This window comes from Gymnogyps californianus, chromosome Z (genome assembly GCF_018139145.2).
Source record: "Gymnogyps californianus isolate 813 chromosome Z, ASM1813914v2, whole genome shotgun sequence".
NCBI lineage: Eukaryota > Metazoa > Chordata > Aves > Accipitriformes > Cathartidae > Gymnogyps > Gymnogyps californianus.
Genome location: NC_059500.1, coordinates 48,675,086 through 48,701,452, shown reverse-complemented (window position 1 = coordinate 48,701,452; position 26,367 = coordinate 48,675,086). Strand labels below are relative to the sequence as shown.

The 26,367-nt window shown below is 37.2% G+C and overlaps 1 protein-coding gene across 1 annotated transcript in view; it reads left to right on the top strand.

Moving 5' to 3' along the window:
• The window catches only part of CNTLN (centlein), a 207,462-nt gene that overhangs the window by 119,296 nt on the left and 61,799 nt on the right, over positions 1 to 26,367 (top strand). Inside the window, exons 13-16 of the mRNA XM_050912620.1 lie at positions 11,535 to 11,584; positions 17,783 to 17,874; positions 20,726 to 21,246; positions 23,835 to 24,009. Coding sequence (XP_050768577.1) covers positions 11,535 to 11,584; positions 17,783 to 17,874; positions 20,726 to 21,246; positions 23,835 to 24,009 — 838 coding nt within the window. The remainder of the gene's footprint in view (positions 1 to 11,534; positions 11,585 to 17,782; positions 17,875 to 20,725; positions 21,247 to 23,834; positions 24,010 to 26,367) is intronic.

Below are 26,367 nucleotides of genomic sequence, written 5' to 3'. Positions count from 1 at the left end.
TCCAAAGAGTCATCCTGCTGCAGTCTTACCACATGTAATCCTTGGGAAGGAGTCGGTTTCCTCAGTGGGTTATTCCTTCTTATGTATTCAGCTCTATTAGAAATGAGATTCTCTGCTTGGTTTTATTTTCCCGATAAAATTCCCTGGGACAAATGGAAAAAAAGTCTTATTGTTTGTTTGGATGTTTATTTTAGACTGCCATGAGCCTGCTCTCTTAATTCCTTTTATCTGTATGCAGAGGAGTGTAAGAGTCTCCTGCTGGCCCTACCTGTGAATGCTGAAAGCCGCTGATGAGCAATGGCTGACTTATGGGATGTATATTACTCAGGAGGCAGTGGTTTGCTAGAAGACTAACTAGAGTCCTCTGGCAATGGGTTAACCTAGGGTCAGCAGCTCTTGGGGGAAGGAGCCCTTTAAACTAATAAGTGCAGAGAGAAAGTTTATGCTATGGTTCAGGCTATCTTTCTAAATTACTTCAATGCATCGAGACCTAAGTGCGCATGTATATATGTACCTTAGATTTGGAGCTGTGTGAGGGCTCCTGGTGGTATCTTTAGAACTGCTGACAATTAAAAATGATGAGTACTTGGAAATTTTGTTCTAGCAAGAAGGTATATTTTGCAGAAGCCCTGCTTATATGCAGATGGTACAAGCATTTTGCCTATTCTAGTAACTTGATAAGTAAGCAACTCTTACAGAGAATTTCTTGCTGATGCCTAGCTATAATCTAAAAGAAATCAGAAGTAATTCCTTTGGCAAAACTGATTCTATAGCACAGTTTTTATTATGCTACCTCTTCCTATATTCCAAATGGGTATTACAAAAATAACTAAATAATGGAGGAGTAATCAAAAGTATTATATTGCTATAAAATAGAATTCAGAATATTGTCTGATACTGGAAAGAGCAGATACTGTAATTGTGGGTCAAGGTCAGTACCTTTAAAAATGCATGCAATACCAGCATAAACGATTAGCTGGACAGATTTCTTGATTTCTTGATCTCTCTTGATTTCTTACTATCCTTGTTTTAATATTGCCAAGTGAGACTGTGGCAATCGTAGTTGGAGGATAGAAATGAAGCATTGGTACATAAAACATGATGCTGCATGCTTTCCTGCTCCTCTTGGTGCCTTTTGTATATGTATGTTACAAGCAAGAAGAATGACCATGTAATCCAGAGCATCTAAGACTGCTGCTGGCCTGGACTGTTTCTTGTCAACAGAGTAAACTTTAAAACTGTTTTGGAGTAGGTTATATTGTCAGAAGGTCTCTTTGGGTTTTCAACTTGTTTTGGAACCAGGTAAGAAAATACTTACTGTTGAGAAAGAATTACTGAAGAAATAGAGTCAAATTCTACCAGATATGCTTACAAGCAGCATAACTTCTCTATGCAGAAGGCTCAAGGCCATAAGGCAATTTCAGGTCTGCATAAAGGTGAAAAGCAGCACGCTAGTTTCTAGGCTTTGTATGGCTTTAAGTCACTTTCTCCCATCTGATGGGCTATCATTCGAACTTAGCAAAGCTGCTAGAAAATACAGCATTTGAGTATAAATAAGAGCAAGGCGTTTTTTTCTGGAAAGAGTCACAAATTCTGGATTTTTTTTTTCAGTCCACTACTTTTATTACTCTTTCAAGCACAATGCAAAACCACTCTTTTTTTCCTCCCTCTTTAAGAAATGGCTCTGAGCAGAAAAGTGTTTGTTGGAGCTGAATACATATTTTAAATAAGATTTTCAGTTCATCTAATAGATATAGGATTAGTGTATTTGTTCTTAAAATTAGAAATAGCAGTCATGTAAGTCACTCTTAGTTATGTAACCTTCATTATCAGCAAATTTGGTAGGGTGTTACTGTAAATTTTCAGGGTACATTTTTCAGTTATACAGTCTTCTTTAGGACTCCAGAAACCTTGACTATAAACTAACCAGGACTGAAAAGACTTTCCCAGTACCATCAGAAAAGAGTTGTTTGCCATGTTTTGAAAACGTTCTTTACCTTATCAGCTTAAAAAAACCAAACCAAACTGATTGACATGAACCTGTGTAAAGAATGCATCTAGATACAGGCCAAGCGATAATTGCAATTTCAACATTGCAAGCTTTTGGAAGTAGCTTACTGCGTTAACATTACCATTGCAGATATGAGTTTAGACTTTGAGTTTAATGAAACTTAATAAAGTTTAACTGGTTACTTATTTTCTTTTCATCTGGATTACTGATAGGTATGCCTAGTAATGAATCTCCTTTGCCTAAGATTATTCATGTATACAGCTAGAAGATGTTTTATGCAAATTTTCAAAGACAATTCTGAGCAGGTTTTTTTTATTGCCTTTAAAACACATTGAAATTTAGTTAGGTTTTATTTCTATTTTTAGTTTTTTCATCAATTTATTAATGGTTAAGAGCTTATTTACAGAATTCTGGAGTTTCAATACCCTGCAAGATTTCACCTACGCCACATGTCAATATAAAAGATTGTGTAAGTTGTCAGAATACTTCACAGTATTTGATAAACATTTGCACAAAGGTCATGTCTGATATCTCTCTATTGTTTTAAATTATATCCTAGGAACTTCCCTTTTTAAAAGTTGAATTAAATAGTAGAATGAATACACAGCATGAGTGTGACAGAGACTGTAAAATGCAGTAGTAGCCTTTGACTTTGTCAAGAGAAAAGCTGCAAAGATATGAATTTATCATGAGCTGGAAGCAATCAAGTTATACTCACACTCAGGTTTGTTTGTGTTTCCTCTTGACCTGCATATTTCCATTGTATTCAAATCCCATCATTCGTTCCTGAATTATAGTTCAAAGGTCTATCTTCTCTGAGTCTATAGAGCAAACCCTTTTTTCCAAAGAAAAGTTGTGGTTTTTTCCTATTATGATTACCATAGACTTTCTTTTGCATTCTACACTGCTGTATGTATTCTATTTAGAGCCTTAACCATTTCTGTTGTCTAAGTTAGGTTTTTGAATAGGCCTCTTCTTTTTCTTTTTTTTTTTTCCCCCCTCCTGGTTCATCAGCCTTAACTGCAGGACTGCATAGTTTCTCCTTGTTCATTCCTTACTTGTTTGTGGGGGTTTTTTATTGATGTTGCGTATGGTTTGCTTAGCAGCACTTTGGTACCTACATACATCATACTCCTCCTTTTATACAGGGATATCATCTCTAAAGAAACTTCAGTTTCTAGCTCTTCCCTGTACAAATGGAGCTTAAAATCTGTTCCTTGTAAAATGCTTAGAAGGTTGAAGTTTTTTAATTGTATAATAGACATAATAGTGAGATCATGTTTATGAGATGCTGACTGAAATAACATACAAACTTAAATACAACCATAGAATTAAAAAATTTCAATTTTAAAAAGGCAGAAAATCAGTTTTGCTCGAAAAATGCTGATCTATAAATTTCATATACTATATATTTTATTTGCTTGCTCAGGCAAAAACATATATAGTATGAAAAAGAGAACTAGAAAGCACCCTGCTTGTCAACTGATATATTGTCATTAGGAGACTTGTGAAAGGGTAAACTGAAAGCATCCTCCGTGTTTTATGTTACTGCTTTACAAAGCAGACAGTTGGCTGTTTCCAAATTTTTGTAGATTTGTTCTCCTGCAGTTCCTAAATACACTCATTGCTGAATTTCGCCACTGGGAGAAGAGTTGTGCTCAAACACTTGTGTCACTCAGTATTATAATCTGAAACAGGAAAGATAATTAACCTAATCCGCAATGTAAACTTATAATTTATTTCACTTGTTTAGTAACTACTGGATTTATCAGGAGAAAAATTATTTGATATCAGGTACAAAAAGTTTAAAATATGCTGTTACGTTTTCTTTTTAAGTCAAGCTTGTAGTTGTATGTAATTGTAAAATGTGAAATTTGTGGAGCAGTCCTAAAAAAAAATTGCTAGAAGCACAGTTAGAGATTAACATAAGGTATCTAAAATATACATCATCCTCAAAATTGCCTACTCTTGAAACTTCTTCAACTCCCAGCATTTCTGCCATCAAAAGATGGAGGAGGCAAGTACTAATGTTCAAAGATTTCTTTTCAATATCCATGCTTCAAGACTACAGTCAGCTAGAAACACTTTACACAGAAACTACCTTTCCACTGTAGAAATATCTTCAAAGATTCCATCTCTCAGCTTCAGTTTGTGTCTCGGATCTTTTCAGATGACATAAACACGATGCCCTTTGCTCAGCACTTGCTAAATCAAACACAAGCTTTTCAATGCACACAGAAATCCCCTTTCAGTTAGGATCAAAACCTGACGCATTTCTTCTTTCCATTGTTTGATGTGTTAATTGAAACTGAATGATGCAAAACCTGATCTAGTAAATCCAGTGAGCATATGCTTAAGATAATTACAGCAAATATTAGCTTCATCTGCTAAAATAGTGTTGGAAGCTCTTATTCACAGTATTTGAACTTTCACCCTGCTGTTCTGACTCTCTAGTTCCAGTAGGTTAGTATTCTGCATTACCACACACAGAGCTTATTTTTGATCCTTTGAGTTGAAGGATTGCAGAGGCAATCCTTTCACCCTCAGTAAGTGAGGTAAGCATCTCATGTCACTAGAATCCGTGCAACTGGATCACAGGTCTCTTCAAGTACCTAATCTGCTTCATAGAAGAGTTGAATGTGGATCATTTAAAAGACTGTTGGGACAGATGTAGTCTGTTAAAGGCAGTCCCACTTTGGGGGAAAATACACACACAGATGTTTATCTTCAGACCCACTTGAAATCTTTTTTAGAGAGAGAGGAAGAGTTCCATAAAGATAAATCAGTTCTTTCCTGTTAGGTTGGCACGTGTCTGATGGGACACTGAGGGAGATAATGGCGTAAATGAAAGGCTGGAAAGCAAGTATTTCCCCCCATCTCTGCTTTTTGCCACTAGGTTCTTTCAGGTTGAGTCATTTCTTTCAGTGTTGCATTATACTTCAGCAGTTTTCTGTGACTTTTTCAGTTACCTTAAATTTCTTGGAGTCCCTTCTTGCTCCTTAGAAAGTTCTTACTTGACCCTTCTTTGATGCTTCTTCCAATTGATGATGTTCACTTGTTCTTGGGGAAAGTAGCAATCATACAGTCTCTGCAAGGAATTGTACTCTTCAAGAAGACCACGTTACACCCTTTCCTCCTTTTTGTTGAGCTGCACACTTGTAAAAAAATATGCAGCCTACAGTACTTTTGTGGTGAATTTTAGAGAACTGAACTAGATGTGTATTTTCTGTTATAATGCATGTACAGGTCCTTTTTTTTTTTTTTTTACAAGTTGTAGCTAGAGTAGCATGTCAAAAATATTCAAATATGTCAGTGCGTGTTTCACTACTGAGTTGGGAACAAACAGAAAAGAAGGAAGATCTACTTCCTTCTGTATGTGGTTCTTCACATTGCAATTTTTGCTCTGTTTTTTGCCTTGAAATGTAAAAAGACTTATGAGTGATAGTAAAAAAACCCTTGACTGCACACAGTCATGATAAAAAGCCACAATTACTTGTACATTCCTTTTTCATCTTCTGATTTTGTATAATGAATGTAGTATGTATCAAGACCATACAGATTATATATTTTTATTTTTCTCTGTTAGAACTATATTTGCCATAAAAATTCTGTAGAAAATAAGGTTTGAAGGTTTTGTTGTATTACGTTTGGTTTTCATAAATAAAAGATTGAATAGAAATCAGTATAGAATCTGTTCCCAAATGAGTTAAATACTTAGAAATTTGCTCAGTGCTAACTGTGTTGGCCTTGAGTGGCCTAATCTGTGTATTCACAACTTAACAAGTTTGTGAACCGAAGATTGTCGGGCTTCAGAGATTAGAAAAAATGAAAGAAACCAAGAAACCAACTAACTAACTAGTTAGGATAGGATAGGATGAGAGTAATTGGTTCAAAAAGGGAGACTATACCTGTGTAAGCTTCCCCAGATTGAAAAAAAAATATAAGCTCAGGATGCAGCTAGCGGTCTCCCCAGTGGAATGCAATTTATTCACTTTATTTTAGTGTGACATGTATGATTATCTACATATAAGACATGTTTTATATGTGCGGCTGCAAAGAGCATAAATCTTGGGAAAGGAGAACATCCTGTTTGCCAGGAGGAATCTAGTCTCTTAGATGAGACCATGAATGAGATGAGACCTGCTGTCTAGCTGATGTGACAATGTCCTCTTGCACCAAGAATGCTTCTACAGTAAAGGGACTCTTTTTAAGGGTAGGAGGAAGCGGGTGTTGGTAGTGGGAGGTTACCAAAGATAAGGAAAGCTGTTGTAAAATATTGTCAACAGTAGTTGACTGGCATATTAAACAACAGAATGAGGAAATAATTTACAAGTACTTCTGTGCTAGAAGCCCAAAAAATAAGATGTGGAGCTAGACTGCTTGGCATCAGATGACAATCCTGACACTCTAGGCATCTCAGTGACCTGGAGGAAGGAGCATAATCTGTGGGGTACAGTGTTGCTCAGGTACTAGCTTTGCAGGAATGACAGAGTAGGATTACCTGGTGAGAGAGTGGCGCTGTCTGAAAAGGATTATTTAAGTGTAATATCAGACAGCTATTACAGAAGAAGGGAGCACTGTGTAATGCTTTTGGATAGAAGTCCTATATTTTAATTATAAATCAGTAGCAGTGAGATTGTACTGCTGATCTTTTCATCAGGGTGCTGACAGTGATGCAGAAATGCAAAGCGAGATTCGACGAGTTGTGAAGGACAGGCTGTAATCGTGGAACGTTTCAACTATCCACATAGAGCCTGCATCATTATCTTGCCAAGACAAGATGTAGAGATACAAATTTTGTATGGAATAAATAAATTTTCTAGAACAATACGTCCTAGAAACCAAAAGGAAAAATACTGTTCTGGATTTTGAGTGGTATACAGAACTTAGTTCAGAAAGCATTAGAGAGAAAGCCTCTCTGTAATAATTACCTCAATACAATGAGAAGCATAGAGCTGTGCACTTTGGAAGGAACCTCTGGAAGCTGTCTTGTCCAACCAGCTGCTCAAAGCAGTGGTAGTTTGGGAAGGTTGCTTAGGATCTTGTCAAGTTTTGACAAAGGGTGGAGGAGATGGAGACCAAGGATGGAGATTTCAGAGCCTGTCTGGGCAACTGTTCCAGGGTCTGCCCAGCCTAATGAGCAATTTCTTTTTATATCTAGTTGGAATTTGATGTATTCTAACTTGTGTCCATTGGCTCTCATATCATCCACTGTGCTTCTCTGGGAAAAGTCAAACTCCATCTTTTTGATACCCTTGCATTAGGTAGACAGCAATAAAATCTTCCTTTCTCCTAGGGCTTAGTAAACCCAGGTCTTTCACCCTGTCATCATAAGTCATGTGCCCAACCCCTGACCATCATGGTACCCCTTTGCTAGATTTAATCTAGTAGGTCAGTATCTTTCTTGGAGGAGCCCAAAACTAGACACAGCCACACATGCAGTCTCAGAAGTGCTGAATAGAATCGATTTTGTAAACCAACTGACTATACTCTTGCCTACACAGCTAGCATGTTGTTAGCCTTTGCCACAAAGGCATGTCACTACCTAGTGTTCAACTTGTTGCTCAGAAGGACCCCACTTTTTCTGCAAAGCTGCTCTCTAGCCAGTTGGTCTTCTAGAATGTCCTGTTGTGAGGGGTTATTCTGGCAGGACTTTGCCTTTGATGAACTTCAGGAAGTTCCCATCAGCCCATTTTTTCCTACCTATGAGGTCTCTGAACAGTGGTCCAGCCCTCTAGTGAGTGTATCAGTTGCTCCCCTCAGTTTTATATCATCTGTGAACTTCCTGAGAGGCACTCTAACCCATCTTTGAGATTGTTAATAAAGACATTAAACAGTACTGGCTCTGGTATGGATCCCTGAGGGATGCTTTTAATTGCTACCTGCCAACTGGACTCCACACCACAGATCATCACCCTTTAAGCCTAACAGTCCAGCCAATTTCCCAGCCACCTTATCTACTTTTCAATTCAGATCTCAACTATTTGGCAGTAAGGAGGTGGGAGACCATCTCAAATTCCTTGCCAACTTCAAGGTATACACCATTGCCTGCTTTCCCTTTGTTCTTACAGCCAGACATCTCCTTACGGAGGTGGTCAGGTTGGTAAAGCAAGATTTTTCCTTGGTAAGTCCATGGTAGCTGTTTCCAATCATGTTCTTGTCCATTAGGTGGCTGGACATGATGTCCAGGATGATTTGCTCTGTAACTCTCCTAGGAAAAGAGGTGAAGCTTTTATTTCCCCACATCTCATCCTTTATGAAGATGGGCTCATGTGCTGTTTGCCTCTTTTTTTCTTTTTTTTTCTTTTTTTTAGATTTAAATAGTAGCAGAAGAGAGTGGACCAAATCAATTGGACTGGGGATATTCACTTTCCAGAAAGGGAACCACATAAAAATGAAGCAACTAGTAAAAAAACCTCCAACCCCCTGAACACTAGAACAAGCAGTACAGAAAGCCTATGAACAGTTGGAGACTGTTAAGAAAGGTACTGTAGCTGAAACCTAGCTGAAATATGTGCTACAATTTAAAAAATGAAATTAAAAAAAAAAAACCGAACCAACCCCCACCCCAAAATAGTTGTAAAAAGCTCTCTGTAAAGACTCAGTGGGGAAGTTTTTGTGGCCCTCACAGAGAAAAGGTCAGCATTTAAAACTTAAGCTTGCACTGATGAGAACAGGTAGGTCAGTAAACAATGGCAGGACAAATGCAAGTGGAAAGTTGAGAAGGCTAAAAAAGCTCTTGAAGAGTGGTGCTCTGAAGCATCTTTTCAAAGATGCTGAAGCTGTGATAGTAAAACTGCTTAAATTAAGTGAAGAACAAGCTGGTTAGGAAATTTGTAGATTTGCTTATGGATAACGGTGTAAAAGGATACAGTGGGTTTACAAGGCCATAAAAAAACAACTCAGTGAATCTTTGCATCAGTCTTCCCTGCTGAAGATGCTAAGAAGATGCCAACAACTCAGGTGTTCTTTGTAGCAGATAGATCAAAGGTGTTAGATCTGTTTGAAGTAACTGTACAGCAATTCTGAAGTCAAGTAGATAAGTTATTTGTTAATATCTTGATGTTAATATCTTCACGCCCCAAGGGGTGCGAAGAAACTGAAGTATGAAATTACTGAACTGTAACATTGTAAACAGCCACTGTGCCAGTGGACTGGCAGGTTGCCACTGTAACTCCCATCTACAAAATGGGCTCCAGAGGGAGCTGCAGACCCGTGAGCCTGACTGCTTCCATACTTGGGAAGATGGTAGTCTGTCTTTAGGAAAAAGAAAAAAAAAAAAAAAAAAAAGAAAAAAAAGAAGGGAGAGGGAGAGAGATCACTGAGCACAGATCAACACAGTTTTGTTGGGGAAACATCAGCGTGGCTCCTGTAAAGGGAAATCCTGCTTCATTAACCTGCTGGAATTGCAGAAGAGTGACAGCAACTATGTGGATAAAATCTGATCTGTATTTTCCAATTGCCTTTGACAAGGCTCCACATGAAAGGTTATAAAGAAATTCCATTCCTGTGGGATTGGAGGAAAGGTCCTTTTAGCAACAGGGAGCCAGTTAAAGCAGAGGAAACAAAGGGTAGTGCTTATGTGCCACTTTCAGGATGGAAAATTGGAATCAGACTGCAGAAACTGTTAGGCTTGTGCTCTCTCCTGAGTAGCATCTGCTTTTGCCTCTGCTGGAGACAGAGCACTGGTGATGGATGGACCTAGCGCTAGTCTAACCCAGTTGGGCGTTGCTAGCATTCATGCAAGCCAGTCATTGACTTGTATGGGTTCGCTCTTTTATTACACATTGTAATTTCTTGTCTAGGCTTGCCTGAAATATTTCCAGCTTAGATATATCATAAGTTCAGTTGGAGACTATTTCACAGACGAATGAATTTATTTGGAAGTGCTTCAGATATTCAGACTATAAACCTACCCCTTTACTTGTTTCATATCATTTATTTACTTCTACATGTCTTTCATCACCCTAAAAAAATCTTTATGTAAAAGTTAGCTTTTTAAAAAATCTTGTACAATTATCATTGTATGCTTGTCACTTGGTGTGTAGGGAGTCAGTATGTAGGTATATATGCACTTAAACGTGTGTTCATTCCAGTAGTGTTTTTAAAGTTGAAAAATAACATGTTCAGAAGATAGAGGTTTGAGCAGGAAGCATGTAATGTTGAATACAGTCCTTAATTACATAAACAGAATGTTTTTTTCAAGGAAGCATTTTGCCATGCAGTGCAAAAAGTGAACATGCTATAAGGAGTTAGCACAGTGTGGAGGTAAAGGCCACTGTAGTCTGTGTTATAGAAACTGATGATGACTGAGGCATGGAGAATGAAAGACGAGCAAAGAAAGCCAACCTGTGAAGGCAGCTGAGTGATCCTGAAAATAGCTGGAGTCTTGTGTGTCGTGCAAAGCAAGTTACTTTAACTTCTCGCGTTTATCGTTTTCTTTGTATGTCGTGTTACAGCTGAGTCAGAGATGTATTTAACATATAATTGTTTTAAAATGCTGTGTATACTGAAAGACCTTTTTTAAACCCTTTCCTTCAGTTAGCAGATATTTTGGCCGGATTTTCTTTGTGCCTTATCTCAGAGAGATTTTGTAAAGCATAAATTTCCTGTGAAGCAGTTAGGTGCTGCTGTTCAGAGTACAGCAAACAGCTGTGAGGAAATTAGCAATCCAACCTTCAGAACAGAGCTAGAATAATATGTATTTGTATAGGATATAAGGTTATATTTTAAGCAATATCTGCATATTAAATGACTGCCCTCTGTTCTCTGTGCTGTAGGATCCTAGGCTAAGACAGGTGGGGATCCTATTGCTAAAATAGTGTACAACTATATAATTAAAGATTGTGTCAGAAAACACAAGTATAAATGAACCATTTAAATTAATGTCTTTCATTCTAGTATTTCCCAATTTGGCGTTGAAACTTTAGCATTGGTATCCTGGCAACTTTATTTGTATCTAATCTTAATAAAATGAAAAACAGTAATTCAGGTATTTTATTGTACAGACCTTGGCTGGTTGATAATACAGCATAAACTATAGTAGTAATATAGTAGTAGATCAGGGCTGGAAAAGGGGAGGAGAGATTTTGTTAATAAGTTTCTCAAATAGTCGCTGGAAAAAGAGGAATGGTAAGATATATCTGCACAAGGTTGGCTGGTGGTTTCCCCTGAGACCAAATACTTATTCCCTTCTTAACAGGATTCCACCTCCTACCAGTCTCCTTTTCATCTCAGGCGTTTCCTTACCTAAAAAGGATGGGCTGAAGCTTCTCAGTGTATGTTACAACCAATATTATATCTGAATTTTGTAAATTCAGATTTATAAATTTTAATCAGCTGTTGTACAAATGGCTCCTTATGTTTGAAGTATGCTAGATGTTGTCAAATTAGAACTAATTCCTGGATGTTGATAACTTTTTCCCCAGCAATATATTGATATGGTTTTGGTTTAATTTTTTTAATGGTTTTAGTGGCATCTATGTGATTGTTCTGTGGTTCTTTTTTATTTCCTCTTTTGTAGACTGAACCTTGAAGAAGAATTGGATCAGATGAAAGTACACCGATCTGTGGGTAAGTTCACAATAGAGGAGTTTGTTTACAACAAAAAAGGGAAGGTATAGTATTTTATATGTGTGTACGTAGTCTATTAGAAATATTAACTTTAAGGTTATTTTCTCTCCAAAGGTTAATTTCTTTTTCTTTAATGTGTATTTTGTAAGCATAAAGCCATACATATTCTTATTTCAAAGTATGTTTATCCTTAAGTTCTCCATATGCCTATTAAATCAATGACAGTTTTTATATATAGATGTACACTAATATATGTTTGCAACTTATGTGTATATACTACTGTGGTGGGTTGACCCTGGCTGGACGCCAGGTGCCCACCAAAGCTGCTCTGTCACTCCCGTGCTAAGCTGGACAGGGGAGAGAAAATACATCGAAAGGCTCATGGGTCGAGATAAGGACAGGGAGATCACTCACCAAGTACCGTCACAGGCAAAACAGACTCATGGGGAAAAAAAATTACTTTATTATCAGTCAAATCAGAGTACTGTAATGAGAAATAAAACCAAATCTTAAAAACACCTTCCCCCCACCCCTCCCTTCTTCCTGGGCTTAACTTTACTCCCGATTTTCTCTGTCTCTTCCTCGCCAGCAGCGCAGGGGGACAGGAATGGGGGTTGCAGTCAGTTCACCACACGTTGTCTCTGCTGCTCCTTCCTCCTCAGGGGGAGGACTCCTCACGCTCTTCCCCTGCTCCAGCTTGGGGTCCCTCCCATGGGAGACAGTCCTCCACAAACTTCTCCAATGTGAGTCCTTCCCACAGGCTACAGTTCTTTACGAACTGCTCCAGCGTGGGTCCCTTCCATGGGGTGCAGTCCTTCAGGAACAGACTGCTCCAGCGTGGGTCCCCCGCGGGGTCACAAGTCCTGCCAGCAAACCTGCTCCAGCGTGGGGTCCTCTCTCCATGGGGCCACAGGTCCTGCCAGGAGCCTGCTCCAGCGCGGGCTTCCCACAGGGTCACAGCCTCCTTCGGGCATCCACCTGCTCCAGTGTGGGGTCCTCCACGGGCTGCAGGTGGATATATCTGCTCAACCATGGACCTCGATGGGCTGCAGGGGGACAGCCTGCCTCACCATGGTCTTCACCACGGGCTGCAGGGGAATCTCTGCTCCGGTGCCTGGAGCACCTCCTCCCCCTCCTTCTTCACTGACCTTGGTGTCTGCAGAGCTGTTCCTCTCACATCTTCTCACTCCTCTCTCTGGCTGCAATTGCTGCTGCACAGTATCTTTTTCCCCCTTCTTAAATAAGCTATCCCAGAGGCGCTACCACCGTCGCTGATGGGCTCGGCCTTGGCCAGCAGTGGGTCCGACTTGGAGCCAGCTGGCATTGGCTCTATCAGACATAGGGGAAGCTTCTGGCATCTTCTCACAGAAGCCACCCCTGCAGCCCCCCCACTACCAAAACCTTGCCACACAAACCCAATACAACTACATAGAAAATTAGTTAATTATTTTATGTTTAAAATATCCGTGTGTATGTATATAAATATATATGTGTAAAATCTAAAACATGTTTATATTTTTATGAAGCTTTCTCCAGAATCTCAAATAGTTTTTGCAGTATTGAAATACAGTGATACAGAAATTTCATGCTCATTCAGACTTCTTTTTTAATATTAGTCTCACAAGGTATATGAATTTGAAAGTAAATCAAAATGGTGGAACTCTTATAAGAATTGATCATGAGTATCTTCTTTTATTTCTTTACAATCCTTACAATAGTTGATGGTTCTGTGAAGATGGGTCTTTGTCAGTCGGATAGGTAATACATTACCATTGCCTCTCCATCAATCCTCTGATTCTTTGTATTATTTGCTGTTCCTGAATTGTCTGGGAGAAGTATTCAAGAGTGCATAGTTACAGTCCAGCTGGGTGTCACATCTGTGGTGAATTCTTTATGCACAGTATTGTGCAAAGGAAGGGAGTAGTAGACTTGGAGAAGTACTCTGCATGTTCTTAGCAATAAAGCCTTACCATTCTTTATCCTAATGTTCTGCTAGTGGCTGTTTTCTTTTTTTTGTGATAATGTTGGCCACTTGAATGAAAAAATAAAGGTTTTTTTTTCCTTTATTTTAAATCTGTTTTATAGTATCTATAAAACTAAATGGAAATATCCAGCTCCTGAAGACTGAAAGGTACTGTTTTCTTTTGTGTTACTTCTTACGTGTTACTTTCATAGCCCTAGATAGAGATAAAGGGAACTAGTGAAGGTTTCAAATACTGACTTTAAAAATCACTTCTTTGTTTTTGCCAATTTAGTCAGTCTTTGCACAGAGAGAAGTGGAAAGGCAACCAGCGGTGAGGAGGAGTTGATGGCCTGCTGAGCAATAACCATGCATTTCCAAAAAACAGTCAGATCCCTGAAACTGCAAGTTCTTGACATGTTTAGTGCTTTAACAATTAGTCTTTTATTCCTTCTTTTTTCATTATCTTTTCAGATTAAAACATATCCCCTTTTAAAAGTGTGTGGGTAGATACACACTTCTGGTTGGGTTATTGGTATGATGATTAGTTGTTGTTATATTGGGACAGAGAAAAAGGGTTAAACTACTAGTGAAGTGTGTTAGGCAAAATTTATTTACCTTTTCCAGCATTTGTTGTTATAGGTATCACTTAGATGGACAGGAAATTTTTGATAAGATTCAAAATTGAGTCCAAAGATATGTATTAAGCAACATTTTTTGTTAGCACTAAGACTGAGCTGATTCCAGCCATTTCCAAACTTCTACCAGTTGAAGTATAAAAAAATAGTTGCTCATCCAGTCTATAGAAGGTGATTTCCTTGTTGTTCCCCTTGCAAATCCTCGGGTATTGCAGTGTGGTGGACACTTTTATCAATTGGTTGACATTTTCTAGAAGACTGCACCATAATGGCTGAAGCTGGATGTCCATCTTTGAGTATAAATGAATGTATGTGAGCAATCCTTGATCATGCACTAAGAAAGTGCATACACCCTCTGCCCTAAAATGGGTATTAAATGCCTTCCTCTTCCCAAATAAAAGTACAACCTCAGGTCTGTTACCTGTAATTTGCTGAGAGTCCAAACTTGATATGGTCTAAATACACTTTGTTCACAGTCTTAGTAAGTATGTTTTCTTTTCTAAAAGGAAACCTGACATGAATTTACTCAGCTTATCAATGATGTTGGAATTCACTTTCACCTTAGCAGGTACCTGTTTCCATCAGACATTCTAACATCAAGGGGTAAATTCTGAAAAAAGTGGCTGAGCTTCCCTGTATTAAAAAAGATAGTCTCTATCCTCTTGCTTGATTAGATAACAGTTGTGTTTGTCAGGAGGAAGTACTGGATAGCTTTGTTGCTCATCTGTATCATTTTTCAAACCCTGCTGGTCAAAGATGAAGGCGGTCAGGGGAAAAGGAAACTCTGCTCCTGCCATTCCCAATTTCTTTCCATTCTGATTCAGTTGTCCAAGGTGTCTCTTTCGCCATTGCCAATTATTTTCCAGTAGTCATCAAATCTGAATTCACTGTTCATGCTATTCATGTCATTATTTGTGTATGAATGTAAGAAATGTGTTAGCAGGTACTCATGCCATTTCCTCCAGGAGCAGGAAAGTGGGTCCATCCAATCCTATTCAGAAAAATAGCAAATGCCTTATTAAAAGAAGGTAGACTGTTGGCCCCCTATTTCTTCAAGGAGGCAGTTTGAAGGCTTCTTTCATTATGAGATTTCTGAATCTACCATGTCCCCAGCTCATGTATGAGAAAGGCGTTCCCTTCTGGTCTTCACAGTGGTTTTTCCCTCCAGCTGTTTCAGACTTAGCACATCTTTGGGAGCATGGGTGGCTAGCACTGAAGTCAGTAACACAGCAGCTTTCTGGACCATCACACCTCCTGTCTGTCAGAGGGATCCTTCACCTGGTGCATACTGGAGGCAAAAATGTCATTCTTTTGATGGTTCATGTAGGTACTCTATGAGTGACTGATACACAGCTCTGGTTTTTTTGAAACTGATAGTTTTTTCTCTGTGTAAGAAGGCTTTCTGCAAATACTAATAGTGAACTGTACTATCATAGTTCATGTACCATTTGGCAGTAGAGTTGAACTAACTCGTGATCAGATTTGGTGACTATTAATTAGGAATTAAGTGTTATGTTCTAAAGGTGGTAGTTAACTATGTTTTCTCAGTAGGCCATAAGTATACTTCTGTAAGACCACGGTAATTTGATGACTGAAGTTCGTGGGGTTTATGACTTGTGGGTCTATTCCTTGAAGGAGAACTTGGTGGTTTTTTATGTAGGAGTATGATGGGTAGAGCGTATGTCTTGCTGAGTAGACTGATATGATGAATCTTTCTGCTATCATAGACAGACAGACAGTTACAGGCAATGCTGTTTCATTGCCTCCCTAACCAATTCCTGTGAACAATTACATAACAATTAGAAGGGAGGAGGGGAGAAGGGGGCTGAATAGGCCATTTATTTTCTGCTCAATAGAAAGGGTTACGCATGAGTGACCTTTGGCTTTTCTTTAATTTATGTTGCTTTTGACTTCTGTGATAATAATGAACATGTATATTCTTTCCTGTCTATTTTGCAGTAGTATTCTTTATTCTCTGCATATCGTATGTTTATTTATAGATTTTTAAATTGTATTTTAATACATCCACATAATAAACATCATACCTTGTGTGCTTTGATCAGTTTCTTTGACTATGCGAAATCATTTTTCTTTTCAGTGGAGTACAGTAAATGCTGATATAAAAGCTACAGCAGACATTCAAATGAGTGAATATTTAGAAAAAGATGAAAAGCATGTTCATATTATCTTTGTGTGTTACTTAAAGAATGTTGTAAATGTATGCAGTACCACTGTGCTGGGGGACTGTAGTCTGAAATAACATGGGAACTAACATATTAATATCAAGGTAAAGGTACATATTCCCCAGATGCATAGTTTTACCTTTTTCAGCTTTTATTATCTTTAGAATAGTGTTCCATTTATTTCATGAATACAGAAGTATTAATTGGCCATGACATGTTCCAAAGACAAAAGAAAGGTCTAATTCACTCTAACAAACTTGTTAGTCACTGTTTATATCAAGAGGATTGTGAATCTACAGAGAGTAACACTGTTTTCTTCTACACTTGCTTTGTTTATAAATCAAAAGTTTTTAAGTGACCTGCAGTGTCTGCTTGTAGTTTGAAATGATACTTCTAAAGCAGACCTCCACCATGTAGCACAGATATTTATCCCTTAAGATTAATTCTTTAAGTTAGTTTGGGGGGAAGAAGAGCAAGAAAAGAAATGTGAATATTGTGGTGGTTTTACAGTGTTGGGATTTTTTTGTTCCTGTTTAGTTTTTCATATTCATAAATGTTTAGTATTTCATATTCTAAGAAGAAGTCCTTCTGAGGTGTTTAGTGCTCATTTCTGTGAGCAGTGGGCAATTTGTGAATGCTAAGCTCTTGGTTCAAATCTAAACAGAATGTATTTTACTTCTGATTTACCGTATGTATTAGTACTTCTAAACTTTTTCTTAGCATTCTTCTCTATGAATAGATCTAATTTTTAGCTTCTTTTTTTTTTGTGGGATTTTTAGTATCTAAAGTGCATAGCTGTCTCTGAGAGTGATGCTTAGAGTCATGTTCACTCTCATTAGTTGTATCAATTTCTAATTGTTATGAATTCTCAGTATTACAATGGAATGATTTATGTGATTTATCTGGTGAAGTACGTGATCTTTCACTTAACAAAAAAAGGGGTTTAAAGTTTTCATCCATCCTAATTCTGTTACTGTTTGCTTTGTTCACCAATCACTCTGATCCTCCTAGCAGGGGACAAGACCTAGAGAACAAAACTGGTAGTGACTGTGTAGATAAAAAGGCAATGAATTCTGCTTTTAAGGCATAGAGGGAATGGTCTATAAAAGAATAAAAATCGGAATGAAAGTACAGCGTCTTTAACCTGCAGATCTATTGTACCTTTGAAAAGCTTGTACTCTGAAAAAAACATACTGTGATGCTATGAAGATTCATAATTATGTGACAGAACACTTTGAAAATAGGTCACTCTTTAGAAACTGACCAAAAGGCTTGTCAAGAAAATAGACCACATTATAAATAATTGCAGAAGTAAAGAATGCATTTTCTTAAAATGTCTAGGTATTGTTTTATTGAAATACTAGGTGTCATAATATATTTATTCTCTGATAGAGATGTATTATTTATTTTCTGATAGAGCCACTTTTTAAACTTAGTGAAGTTGATGGGGTCAAGAACAGTACTCCAAAGAGGAATATGAAAGAAGTTTCACATCAGACGTTACAGAAGGTAAGATACCAACCCCAGCAAACAGATCCTGCAAGAATCATATATGTATGTCAGTACTCACGAATTTAGGCCATGATTTTCCTTTCCTAATACAAAAATACGGATTTCCAAAATTATGTCAGAAATTAATTCTAGTGAAGTAGCTGTGAATGTATCATGTGAGATAAACATGGTTAATGTCAGAGAAAACAAAAAGAATGTTTAGAGCTATAATGTTAAAAACTAACAAATTATTTAAATTTGAAGTAACATATGCTTAGCATTTTACCACTTTTAAGTTCAGAAACCTTCATTTCTTTTGCTGAGTATTTAACTTTACATGATCTCCACAGAGCTCTTGCTACAGAATAAAACTGATGCATAATAGTGATAAATCCACCTTTTGTTGTATTTAAATTTTAGCACAACATTGCATATGCAAATATTTTCTACATATGTGGGTTTATCACTCTTTTCACTAGATAGTACCGTACACATTTAGTGTTCTTTGGCTTAGCAAATATGATGAGTATTTAATCTTTACTGCTCAACATTCTACATGGTTTACCTCATAGAGTAACAAGATGTTCTTAACTAGTTGCTATTTGTATTGATATTTGTAATATACACAAGTAGTTTAGTATGTTAACAGGTGTTCACTTAAGAGGGCTCACTTGTATTTTACCATATGTTTTGTTTGCTGCAAAGAAAAGACATCCTTCAAACAGTATCATACCTTTTGTTTGTCATTTTGCAAAATAGTATTTGTTTAATTACTTATAAATCTTTAAAAGCACGCTTAAATTGAATAAACACAAATCTATAACTTTGAATGTCAGTTCGGGTATGTCTATTTTTTATTTGTGAATTAACTTGTAGGAAGTATGGTAATTTACAGCAGATGATGTGATTGCATATACTTGTAACACTTGCCATATGGTCAGGCAATGAAGGCTGTCATCTCGTTATTACTGAATGACAAACATCATGTTAAAATAATAACACACAGAATAGGAAGTGCTCACATTCATTTATCTTAAGGTAGAGTGAGTAATTGAAATAATATGAATGCTACCATCTGAAATGTCACACAGTTTATGCTTGCTTATCATCTATATTTCAGAACTATAATTTTGTTTGCCAGGTACTACATAATTTTTATCTCTATGGATATACACAGTTATGATGGTACCTTAGGGACAGGTGTAGAAGCTATTCATTGTTTGTTTCCTTCCAGCTGTCATACATGACTTTAAGTGCTAGTGAGTGCAAAAGGTTGCTTTAAAGAACTGAGAAAATAATAGCAGAATCTCAGTTTAGGAAGGTGGTTGAAGAAAGGTACTGGTCTAACTCCTTATCATTGGGGAGGAAAGTACGAACTATGAATTTAATAATAAACCTTGGTTTCATTGAAGTATTTAGAAAAATCCCTTTTATTTCTAATTTCGCCCAATACCTTTATGTAGCCATAAGGCAATCTCTCTTCATTGTGGGAGTGCTATGAATTTCCGTAAAGGAAGGTAGCAATGGATAGGCATGCATATTAAAGGTTTGCTATCAAACTCAGAAATTCAGTGTCAAATTCACAAATGTATATGAAGTTTGAGCAGCTCTTGCCCTAATTTACTTTGTACATTAAGACCTCTCAGTTATCTGAATCAAATCTGTAGTACCCACTTTGTAAATCATTCCATACATTTTAAAATAATTTAAATGTATTGGCAAAATGTCCTTGCAAAAACATACAGCATCTATTGAGAAAATACTATGGTTTCAATATTTTCAATGTCAAAGCAAGTTTTGACATTTCGTATTGCTACAAAGTGATGGAATTGGCCAGTATTTTACAAGGTGAGTAGCTGAAGTTGGCCATGTGCATTCTACTATAGCTCCTTGAAAAATAGTCTTTTCTTCCCATGTCCAGAAAAATCTAGAGCACCTGGCACTTCCCCTAGTGAAAGAGCATGGATGGAGCTTGTACAAAACCAACCAAAAATATTTCTCCAAAATGACTAAGTGGTTACTGAGCACAAAACTCACTCTGATGCCCTTTGCAAGCTTCCCGGGAAATCTCACAGACTAGATGTTTGTTTTAGGATCTGCTAAAATTAAAATTGCCGCTTATTTCTGGAAATTGTGGAGTTTGGTTGTAACTTTAAGCAAATATTCCAGCAGAACATTGAGAATCAGTTTATTGTTAATGGCTTTGAATATGTGTAAACCTCAAAGGACTTTACAAACAAAGCATATGCATCATATATAGGCAGAGTATGCTTTTTCAAACTATATACGAGAAGCTTGTAAAGTGGCTTCATTGGAATAGGATAGATTTTCCCTTTCTGTGAATAGAAAATACATTTCAGCCTTCATATTCTTTAGGTGCTGAGCTTCTGATATGTCTTACTATGATTTGTTTGGGGTTTTTTGAAAGGTCAAATTAATATTTAATTTGTATATTTACAACACTTGAAAGAACTTGTTGATTTAGATAGCTAGTGCAAAATAGTCTGTATTTCAAAATAGTTTTCCCTTTGAAAATGTTTTTTTAAATTCAATTAGTATGTATAACCAAGTCAGTAATGAGCTCAAGATGCATCAGGAAGGTTCATTAGCATACTTAAACTTCTGTGTCACTTTGCCTGGAATTTTAACTTCTTTTACCATCTGCCCTTTGTTCAACAGCTGTATTATTGCAGCTAAAATGTTTTCATCTGCACTACGTTAGAATTATTTTTAAATTAAGGACTGTAGATTGCTTTTGTCCTTGTGCTTAATGTAATATTATTGTCATATAGTAAATACATTTGAAAAAATAGGTTTTTTTCTGCTGGGTAGGCTGAAATATTAGGAATGCTAAAATTGCTTTTGTTAGGTACAACAACTAGAAAGAAGATTCAAAGCTATTGAAGAGGAATTAAAGAAACAGAAAGAAGTAAATAAGGACTTACTGAAGGAGAAAAATTATTTGAGAGCATCTTTAGAAGTCCAAAAGGAAGACGCAGACACAAGAGAAAGAGAGCTGGAAACACTACTTAAGAGGATTTGTGAAATAAAAAAAGACAAAGCAGAACTTCAGTTAGTGATTGATGAGCAGGAAAAAGAAGCTGCCTCTTTGAAGAGGCAAGAGGCAGAAGCTAACAGGTTGAGAAATGAAAATGAAGATTTGCTGAGTCAAGTGCAGGAGCTGAAGTGTTTGCTGGATGAAGCCAAAGCAGTGGCAACCTCTGGGCAATGTAATTGCAAGATAACAGGCACCAAGGTTAAATTAAAAACAGCCAAGAAAAAGAGCTCTTTGGGACATCATGGAGCTTTTCTCAAACAGTCCATCAAGGTTATGAGTAATGTATTTGAGAACTTCAGTAAGGACGGCTGGGAGGATGTGAGTGAAAGCAGGTATGGCTCTCATTAACTTAGCCCTGTAGAGGGGACACTGTGCATATGTAAAGCACTAGCAAATGGAGATTGAATTTCAACTACTGTTGATTTGGTATTCAAAAAAAATACTGTCAGATCCTTTGAAATATCTTGGGAGGTCTTGTTCTGAGCTTATTGACTGAAATTTGCATGCAAAATTAGCCACAACTGCATGAGTATTTGAATAGGTGCCAGGAAACCCAAAAGAAGGCAATGCTTGATTTCTTCCAGTGATGCTATTTTCATGCAGTCATAAGGCTTGAAATTGACAGTTTGGCAGGTTGATTTAATTTGCTGGCCCTTTGCATATTCACCACTGACAGCTAAGGATTCCCAGGCAAGCCTACTAAGTCGGTTTAGTTATCTTGTGACATGCCGACCCGGGAGGAGAAACATTTTTTCCCCTTAATTTAGTTAGATAAATTTTGAATGACCCATTTCAGCTTGCTAGCAGATGTCTACAAGCTGTTTAACATCCTTTAAATTAAGAACCATCCACAGTAATTATTTCATGTATGTTTTATGCACAGTCATTGTACTAACTTTAATTGAATGATGGTTAAAAATCAGTTCTTTAAAGGTAATTGTTACTGCATAGAGTCCCAGTCATGAGTCACAAGGCCCTCAGAAAATTGCGCTGGCAAGCTTCATGAACGTGTAGAGTTTTTGCTTCTACTTCTGTTTGTCCACACGTGCTCCAGGAGGCAGCAGTAAGCCACAAGGTAAATGGGTATCACACCTTGTCTTTCAATACTTTGTCCTAAGAGACATGCAAAGAAATTTCTCAAGCCTGTGTTTACCCAAAATATAGAGAAGGTGACAAAAGAGTAAAGAAAACTGAACCGTCTTTGTAGGCTTCGCGTTGGCTTTATATGTCATATGGAACAAATCAACAGTGGCAAATGAAGCCCTTCTGCTGCTTCTCCCCATGCAAAGTAGGGGGCTCCTGAACACAGTATCTTGAGAGAGAAAACAAATTAAGAACCATATAATTTGTCAGTTGCTATCATGAATGTAAAGCTTGTTTGTTTTTCTGTTTAATTTAATATTGCAGATCTGTTTTTACAGAAAACATGAGTGTTTTTCTGTTGCAATTAGTGAGCTTTTTATTTAATTTACTGTGTTTCGCTTTTTAAGAACAAAATTGAGCAAACAAATTGTTACTGCAATTTGAGTTTGAAGTGAAGTGGAAAGAAATTGTATGGCTTCAGTTGTCGTGGCTAGCCATAAATACTACTTTCGATAATTGTACTAGTATCAGGTTAGGGAATTCTTGTCGTAGAATAGTGAACTTTTTTGAAGGTTATGTTTCAAGGTGTCATTCTCAACAAGTCAGGGAAATATCTTCATTTAATTCCCTCTTTTACTTATTAATAAATACTGTTCTTTATCACTAGTAGCTGTCTCTGAGTTTCTAGATTCAAGCCTTCCGTTTTCTAAATAGAACATTCCTTGAAAGCATTCAAGTGAGGGAAATGTGTACATAGTTAGAAATATCTCTGCTACTGCAGCACCTTCAAACTATTACATTTATTTCTGTTCTTATCAGTCAATAAGACATACCAATGTGTCAGGACAGGTTTTGGAAAGTATAAACGTGTTTCTGTATGAACTCGTCTCTTCAATTTTAGGCCTTTTCTCTGGTTAAGTAGCCTCCATCTCTAAACCATTGATTTTTATGACGGTGCAACTTAATTTGAACTCAGTTGTGCCTTTTTAAATGTCTTGGTTTAAAAGTAACAAATCAAGATTACCTTCTGTGAAGGGATTCCTTCACAAATCTCTTTGCACAAATGATGATGAATAGCCACTGATGGTATAGAAAATGATATATCCAAGACTTCGTGTTTCAAGATAGACTTCACTGAATATCGGAGAACAAATGATAATCTGGGGCAAGGCAGTGAAAAACTGGAAATTAAGAGCACATTGAGTGCAAGTTTAAGGAAAAATTTGAAGTAGAATGAAAGTTTCAGGTCCAGTTCCTCTGCATGGCAGGCAACTTCATTAGAAGGACTACCAAGCTTACAGAATTTAAAAGCACTAGTGCTGGGTGCTAGGTAGAGATTTCACTGAAGTGTGATTTCTGAGTTTGTCTCAGTCAACACTGCAAATAAAGTTCAATTGAACAAAATGTTATTGAGTGAAGTATTGTGCATTTGTTTGTTTTGTTATCAAATGTGAAAATGAAGAAAAGTAGAAAAGTAGTGTATCTTTGTGAGCCATTCACAGACTAGAAGTCCTATCAAGTAGTTTTTCATGTGTGTCACTTTTGTAGACTGTAACAAAAGCTGTCCTTTAAGAAGCAGTTAAAGTCTCAGACCTCCATGCATTGTAGAGTGGGATTCCATTTGACAGAGTAGAACTTGATAAGACAATTTCAGAGATTTCTTCTTTATCGTATTTGTAAACATATGTTGAATAAGTCAACTTAGTACTGTTTGGATTTTATATTAGTTTTTCTTCTTTCTTGCGTGTGTTATTTTCTATGTGCTCAAGCATTGGCTGTTTGGAACTTTTAATGTTTAGCTTTGTTTTGTTTTGTTTTCCGGAATGTGCTGTTTTAGTGACTCTGAAATACCAACTTCTGAAAGTTTGGAAACAGTGATTATGAAGACAGTGCAAAACATTGATCCACTGCCAGACAAAAGTAAACAACAGGGAAAAAAGCAAATACAAGATAGTCAAAAGTCCTGCAACGTTGTTCATTTAGAAGGCAAAACCCAGCAATATAATAAAAAGGTATATAATAGAACTTGTTTTGTTCTCCTGTGCAGAGTTGTAAAGTTTAATAGTTAGTATTGTCACTGCTGTTCTCCTCTTAATTAATTTGACTTTTGTGGTAAACTGAAAAGAAAATCTGCTTTCAGATATTCAATGGGTAGTTTCATTATCATATAGAATATTTTCTGAACAATTACTCTGCAAAAGTATTTGGAGGGGGCATTAGGAGTGCAAAAGCTGATTACAAAATGTAAAGCTGCTGTAAGCTAGTCCTGCTGTCTTACAGTCCAGACGAAGAATGCCGCAGACATCCCATTAAACTCTCTCTCAATCAGAAAAGCCATACAGAACAGGGTGACCTAACCCATAACAAAGAAACAGCAACATCCCCTCTACCGCTCTAGCAAAATGGTGTGCTGACTAATCAAACATGAACACCTCTCAGTTCTTTTGGTGTGTGCAGAAAGAGTTGTCTCCATCTTAGAAAGATGCTTTTGGCCCTATCTCTGTCCAGGAGATTCTATCCAGAAAAGTGTGCTTTTATCTTCTTCTTAGTCCATTTACATGCATTGCCTGCAATTTGAACCCCTTGTCTCATTCCTAACATCTATATGCTATTTTCTCACAGAAGAGCGCCAGCCAGTTGTTCCCCAGGTCTTTAGAGGCTCCATACAATCTGTAACAGATGACTCATTTTTGGACTTTTGGACAGTGTCTAATACTTTTCCCTCCTGTGTTTGCTCCAATAAATCACTTCATGGAATTTAAAACACAAGCAGATATTGTTGTTTCTTAGTTCAAGAAACAGAATACTGAAACACTGAACAACTTTCTGCTATTAGAAAACTAATCTGAAATTCTGTTATGTATGGTGATATAATAAAGAATTTGAAAACAGATTATATTTTCTTAGTCTCCAAAATTTTAAAGGAAATACAAAATCTCTCGTCTTGTTATATATTCTTGATTGTGTGTTTCCATCAAAAAATCTATTTTTCTGGCAGAAAAGCTGAAAAAAGGGAAATTCTTCTGCAACCATCTGTTGGTATAGACTACACGGTATGAGCAGGTGCACATGATATATGTGAAAATCTGACAGAGTGTGCTACTCCTGTTACCTCCTGCTGCTCGTAAGTGAGGATATACAAGGCAAGGAATCCAGGAGGCTCTGGTCTCTCTTGCTTGGTAGTGTAGACACAGCCGGTACATCTCCTCTGTTCCTACTGGAAAAGAAACACAGATATATTCTGATACATGTATGTAACAGACTGGTGGACTTGGAGCATACACAGGAAGCATCCCAAGAGCCCTAAGCAGGTAAATATGCTTCAGTAGAAGTCCCCTGTTGCAGGAAAAGCACCTGAAAACATGGTTTGTGAGTACAGAAGATAGCATTGCAAAAAGGTTTAGTATTGACAATTGGGAACACCAATTTTAACAGAAATCTTAAATCCCTCCTGAGTATTTAGGGACACTCCAGTTGGGTCATGGTATTCTCATACAAAGAGAGGCTAGAGAAATCTCCTAAGTCCTGAGCTATGCTTAGGGTTGGAGGTGAGATCATTTATGACACAAGGACTTTCTCAGTTTTGCCCCACATGGTATAAATATATAATACCCTGTGCAGTATCAGGAGAGTTATTGGCACTCTCTTACAACTCATACATTTATCAGAGCTGTGGCCTAGAGTGGAGATCTCCATCTTTTCACTACAGGCATGGATCGTTTGCTCATCATATACTGAGAGCTCAGTGCTCTGTAACATATAATCACCATTTCAGACTAGCATCGGTCATCCAATTACATGTCTTCAGTGTTTGTAAGATCCTCTGGTCATGCTGATAGGGACTTAGTACTGGTTTCCCTTGTTGTCTTTGAGACATGGAATAAAATAATCAAGAGACTACTCAGAGGAGACAGACCTACAAGAACTTGACCTCCTTTGTTTTCCTTTGCTTTGGTTTTAGTCTGAAAAGTTGGCACTTACATTTCTTTTCTTTTTTCCTAGTATATCCTGTTCCCTGTCCTTCAAACTGTGTGGTGATTGTACAAATCTAGAATTCATGGCTAAGCTATCCTACAACGTCAGTAATTTGTTCACTGGAGTTAACAGATAATCCGTTGATGTTTACTCTTTGAAATTTGATGAACAGCTATTTTAGTTACGAATATTTCTGGAAATATGTTGCATGATATCACATAGAAATTGCAAACTGAAGACTTTAAAAATTGGGTAAATGTTGCAGAATTCGAGAACAAAAGTGTTTCAAAATACACTGAGCATTTAAGACCCAGGGAAATAGTACTTTGATTTTGGAGTAAGCCATGCTCTGGCCATTTTCATTTTACATATTGCAAGCAGCATTCTACTTCAGC